At 35.7% G+C, this 6,237-nt stretch overlaps 1 protein-coding gene across 7 annotated transcripts in view; it reads right to left on the bottom strand.

The window, feature by feature from the left end:
• Nucleotides 1–455: 455 nt before the first annotated feature.
• Nucleotides 456–6,237, bottom strand: part of LOC105035218 (transmembrane E3 ubiquitin-protein ligase FLY1) — a 41,222-nt gene continuing 35,440 nt past the window's right edge. For 3 of the 7 annotated variants that reach the window (XM_073259507.1, XM_073259511.1, XM_010910679.4), the window contains 5 exons: nt 4,308–4,475; nt 2,727–3,055; nt 1,392–1,508; nt 1,187–1,287; nt 456–1,040 (listed from right to left, as the gene is read on the bottom strand). In XM_073259507.1, the coding sequence (XP_073115608.1) occupies nt 977–1,040; nt 1,187–1,287; nt 1,392–1,508; nt 2,727–3,055; nt 4,308–4,475 (779 nt within the window). In that variant the 3' untranslated portion in view covers nt 456–976. Of the gene's footprint in view, nt 1,046–1,118; nt 1,288–1,391; nt 1,509–2,726; nt 3,056–4,307; nt 4,476–6,237 lie in introns of all 7 variants that reach the window. The other 4 variants (XM_073259508.1, XM_029261875.2, XM_073259510.1 and 1 more) reach the window with 3 other exon arrangements.

Here is a 6,237-nt window from a genome sequence, read left to right as displayed (position 1 = left end):
TTAAACCATGCTAGACTCCTATAAAAACAGAATTCCAACATTGCTAGACTTCACGAGCAAGAAGTCCAAGATAAAAACTCTATTGAAATTGTGGTTTCTATATTTCTATGCATGATAGAAGTCCAATATATTTCAAAGTCCCCAAAATCATTGTGACACCTCTCCATAACCTTTTTCCAGTCAACCGTCAGCTTGGTTCTCCCCATTCTATAATTTCCTCCTCACAGAATCGTCCTTGGACCGTACATGCAAGAGAAAATCACCTCCAAGCGCCTGGCCATAAATATTTAGGATGAAAGCAGATATATTATACTTCCTTCCACCTTTCTCGTTTCGCTTCAAAATAAGGCGATATCCTCCATTCTAAAGGCATAACTATTCGCAGGTATTTTTGAGCATTGGCATCAAACACCCGGTTCCTCTACCAAAGGATCCAATTCACACCCCCAACAAAATTATTCCGAGATGCTTTCATATAATCAATAACCCGACATGATCCACATGTAAACGGGGTAAAATTCGAAAGAACTAACAGTTAACATGCCTTTTACAATAGTTTCAACTTCAAAGCAGCAGATAGAAAAAAATGCTCACCAATGCAATCGTACAATACAAAATATAGAAACATCTCCATGAAAAATTGCTGCATGTTGCCAGCCTCCGATCGAAGTCAAACTAATAACTTTACATAGATCCTTAGAATATGTAGATTTATATAGCATCTAGCACCTTTTTGATGTCAGTATACTTGAGTTTGATGCAATGTGTACTGAATCAGGTTCTTGAGCTTCTGCTTTCCAAATTATTTTCAGACGGCCATTGTAAATGATACATAGGAACATAATGTACAGCGGCGCACTAGAATAAGACTGCACCAGCAAAGAACAAGCTAAAATGATACAGGATTGCATAATATTGAGCCACATGATCCCCGCAAAATGTGTCTAACCATGCAGCTATCTACTTTTCTTTTCCTCTATATTAATTGGTTCTCCAGCAATGAGGTGAAGTACTCAAAGACTTTCCCCCAAATATCCATACTGACCTACAGCAGAAAGATCTACCAAGTGAGAAAGAACAAAAGACGATGAAACTAGATTCTGACATGCAATTATTACCATGTGATTTGTTCCTAAGTCGGATGATATGTTTGATTGCATCTATAAATACAGAAAAGGGTCCATACTATGCTGGGGGCAGAGAACGCCTGCAAGTTGGGCATTCCATCTTTATATCCATCCATCTTTGCAAGCAGCCGGAATGGAAGAAATGATCACATGGTGTCACCTGCAGGATAAGCAAGCCTACTGAGTCCAACTTTCTCCAAGAAAAAAAGAAAGGAAAAGTTAGTTTTTTGTCTGTCCATGAAATTGGCACAGGTTCCTAAGTACCATGTAGTCATTTGACCGCTGTGTAAGGTCGATTGCAGTCATGCAAATGACACAATCAGTAGTTCGAGTTGCATCACTCTCAAGCCTCCTGTAGTAGCTATATTTCTCAGGTAGAATCTGCCAAAAGTTGACAACAAGATTTTAAAAGGTAATTACAAGAAAAAAAGTAATTGTATTAGAACTTCGTACTTCCCAGATATGAAGAAATGATGATGCAAGTGTGCCATTGAAGCTACAGAAATTAGAAAATATAGTTTATAAATTTCCATCACTGGACATATCAATCATGTATGACAACCTTTCTGACAGGGGATTGTCCATTAATAAAGAATCTAGGTGCAGTTAGGTGCAAATATAGAAATTAGAGAATTTTATTTTCATATGCACTCTAGAACTAGAATTTTGTGGTCTTTAACATTAGAATTTTATGTGGACTCTAGTATTTTATTGTTACGAGAACTCTTATGTTTTGGCTTGTCTATATAAACCCATGATTATATATGAAGAACACAACTTGAATTGTTGAGAGATATCATTCTTTCTCTACCATCCTCTCCTCTTCTTCTTCTTCTCATTCTCATTCTCATTCTCTGTATCCTGCATCAATTTGGTGTTAGAGCAAACCTTGATCCACCACCACTGCCTAGCATCTTAGCTGCTCCTCTGCTATGCCATGTCAAAGACACCTCCAGACGGTTGCTGCTTGCATAGACCAGTCTTTCGCCTCTTCTTCCACATCTACAGGAACCCTGCCTTCTCCCTCTATCATGCCTTCTCCCTCTCCTCAGAGTCAAGTTCTTTCCAACCGGGAGAGTATGATAGAGGACTGTCCATTAATAAGGAATCTAGGCATACTTATGTTAAGCGGAAATACAGAAATTACAAAATTTTATTTTTATGTGGATTCTAGAACTAGAATTTTTTGGACTCTAGCATTATAATTTTATGTGGACTTTGGTATTTTATTTTTATGTGGACTCTTATTAGGTTTTTCCCATGATTATGTTATTGAGAACATCGCTTGAATTATTGAGATTACAAATTATAGAGATATCCTTCTTTCTCTGCCTTCCTCTCTTCTCTTCCTCCTCTTCTCTCTGCTCCTCTTCTTCTCCCTCTGTTCTGCATCACTTTCAAGCTGTGCATTTCTTTTAAGGAAAAAGTTTCCTTCTCAAGCTCAGTCCTATCATGTGCCATAGCAATATCAGCCATCAAGTCTTAAGCACTACCTAGTTCTATTGTACTGCCACACTATTGATAAATAGTTATATATCTTTGGGCATAAGCATGTGCAGTAGAAAATGAAAAGTAACAAAATGAGAAGAAAACTCAAACCTGACGAGGAATAAACCATCGAGAACCAAGGTAATGCTGAAGGAGGAGAATTGATGCTTGCAATCCCAAGAATACTCCCAAAGAAATGCACCAATTTGTGTCCACCTCAATACGCATAAAGTTGCTTGGACAGCCAAATATGTATAATGGAATTGCCATCCGAGTGAGAGTCATGCCTAATATATAATAAGGGTGCAGGGGTTTTCTTGTATCCCGAATTACATTAGTAATTATTTGGGGTATCCAAAAGGAATACATAATGAAAAGAATAGGATGCAAGAAATTGTGCAACTCATACATGACAAGAATGCCTCCTAAAAGAATGCCATCTGCGAAGCACAATAACTTGGTTAGGCATGTAATAAACCACAACCGGACCCACATCTTGTCATATAAAGAAATATATGAATGCTGGAGAAATTATGATTAGTTGAATCAAGTTCACATCATGTAAGGAAAAGTCATACCGTAAATTAACAAGGCATGAAGACCAAACCATCCATAGAGAATTAAACAATTACCAATTAAATGCAAAGAAAAGGGAGAAAAGGATATTAGGATACAGTCCAATCTTTCATGTTATTTAATCACATTTCATGATAAATCAGAATAAATGAAGTTTAAGTTGGGGATGTGCATCCAATTTTATTGTGATATATTAATTTCATAACTGAAAACATTCTTCTACTTGTCTGGCACAAAATATTGTAAACTATCCAGATACGAAATACTCCTGTTTGTTCATATTTGTATCACCATGAGATCCCATAATGGTTAAAAAACATATCGCGTACATATTTAAGAATATTAGATTTTAGAGGCACGACTTGGAAAAGGCAAATGAAGACTATTGTATTAATTAACTAACCATACCCTCTGATAAATTATTATCTCTGATGGTAAAACATAGCAAATATTATCCAATATAGATAAAAAACTATATCTCCTTAAAGCCCTCGTTAAACCAAATGCAGATAGAGACTGCAAAACAAATTCGAAATAAATCGAAGCATAAATAGTTTACCTCCACTTTTGCAAAAAAGAATTATTATTAATTTTTCAATAAGAAAAAAGCCTGGTTTTGTTTTTTTAATGTGATCTACTAAAATGAGAACTCATTTTTCGGAAAACCTAAAAGAAATAGAAAATTAATTTGTTATTAAGTCTTACTTCAGGTTTAATGCATTCATTTCTCGAAAAGAAGAAGAAGAAGAAGAAGATTCCACACTGATTTTCCTTCCAATATAACCTCTTGTTTCTTCAGTGTATTGCTTTTAATTCCCAATAAGAATTGAATACAAGTCTTTTCAATGTAAGAGAAAAAATGGCAAGAATTTTTCATTGACAATATTATGAAATTACTTATGTACATTGTACAAAGAAAGAGACTGCATGTTGATTGAAATACCTAGACACATGCAAAATATTTCAAGATGAAGGGTGGCATTGTAGCAAACAGCTTTCTACATGACTAAAGAGAATCAAAAAGTTAAAGGTTGAGTCATCTTGGGTGTCCATTAAGTTGGCAAAATAAAATATAATTGAGATTATATAAACTATAAAAGCAGACTGAATGCTTACAGAAACGGCTGTAGAGTACAGACAGCTCTCGCCTCATTGTTTCCCAACCTTCTCCATTATTCATAGGTCTACTAGCCTTCCATATAGCAAGAAGATACCTCATCTCAAAAATGGAAAAAACGACAAATTTGAAGAAGGCAGCAGTTGCAAAAGCATTAAACAAGGACTCTGTAAGCACAAACCAGCCAAGTTAGTCTTTGAACATATAAAAGCGGATAAGGTTAGCCATAAGTTTAGATAAGATCGTTGAATAAGATAAGATATTATAATGTTAGCCATAAGTTCAGATAAAATCACTGAATAAGATAATATATTATATGTTAAAAAGAAAAAATAAAAAAGGAATAACCTAGAGGTCATAAAACAGTCAAATGCAACTCCATGGTAATCCTCATGTCAGCAAACAAAACCTCTTTTTTTTTAATTCAAAAGTTACAGGGAAGCATGTTAAGTTGTTGCGTGAGAAATTTGTATTCACACAATCATGTGGTGCTTCACACATCTATGCCCTATTGCTGGTTACATGTATGATATATTTTTCAGAAAAAAGGAAAACAGTAAGTGATACTTAAGTCACAATAAAAATCTGAGTTCAGTGTCCTGTGGACTTATCAGTAAGCAAGATTTATGTTCTCATCAAGTTGATCTAAAATTCAGATTTTTTTTAAAAAAGAAAAAAGAAAAACCTCAAGACTATCCACATGTTCATGGAATCAGTCTCTTTCCTTTGACATTTATAGAAATTCTAAGTTGGCTGTGGATTGTTTCCTTGTCCTCTTATATTTTCCTTCATCAAAGTAAAGTATCTAAGTGGCCTTGTCTTGAAATTTATCATAAACATACAAGAGAGATCCTCCTACAAGGTTTTATGACACCTTGACTCTAACCTAAAAGAAAAGAGATCCAGAAGACGTCATGCATGCAAAAATGTACAGATATATGTGCATGTGTAAATCACACACACGTATATATCTACCATAGACTGCCATACCACCCTAAACTGCCCGGTATAGGGCGTACCATACCATATTGGGTCAGAACCACTATAAAAATCGTGTTTGAGTCAGTACAGGCCCTGTATTGACCCATATCGACCCACATTGAGGCATACTGAGATGAAGTGAGAAAAATGGCTCGAGGGCTGTTTCAATATGGAGTACGTATCGTACCACATTGGCCTGCACTCTACCAAATCTGTAATGTACCAGTACTATACTCAGTACCAAGATTGTGGACCTTGGTATCTGCTGTACCTTGGAATCTCCACATCTGCACAGTTTCTCTTGCATTTAAACATAAAATACATCGATACCAATTAAATCATGATAAACAACTAAACTAACATTCCTTGTTAATAATGTGATATTAGAGAACAAGCAGAGCACTACTCGTGTAATTTTAGAAGCTGCAGTTACAATTCCATGCCATGCGGTATGTGCTATATTTCTGTGTTGATATCCCTAAACTACTAGGTAAGCATGTAGGCTGATCAGGAGTAGCAACAGTGCCACACTATGGGTTTGCCACAACCAATAATGTGGCAGTTACTCACCAAGTTTGATATCATTGTCGTTAGTAGGAAAAGTTAGTGCTGGTAAGAAGAACTAGACATATTCTTACTGACAGATCACTTGGATAGAAGGGAAAGCTTATCTAGGTTGTAACCAATCACCCAGATAAGCCCAACAACAGATCTGGCTACCATGCAGTAAAGTTTAATAGAACAATACACGGTTTTCTTTAATTTATTTATTTTTAAGTCCAGGTACCAAGGATTTTGTACACACTCATATTTTCTAACAGAAACCCAAGTGAAATAGAACTTGTTAGCAACAGTATGTTGTGTGAAATGTCCAGCAACAAAGATGGTTCAAGAATAAGATAAGAGTGGAGGACATGGAGATTTTTTAGTGATTATGTGGTGAAACTA

Source organism: Elaeis guineensis, chromosome 6, assembly GCF_000442705.2.
Source record: "Elaeis guineensis isolate ETL-2024a chromosome 6, EG11, whole genome shotgun sequence".
NCBI classification, from domain to species: Eukaryota; Viridiplantae; Streptophyta; class Magnoliopsida; order Arecales; family Arecaceae; genus Elaeis; species Elaeis guineensis.
This window is presented reverse-complemented; position numbering and strand designations above follow the sequence as displayed.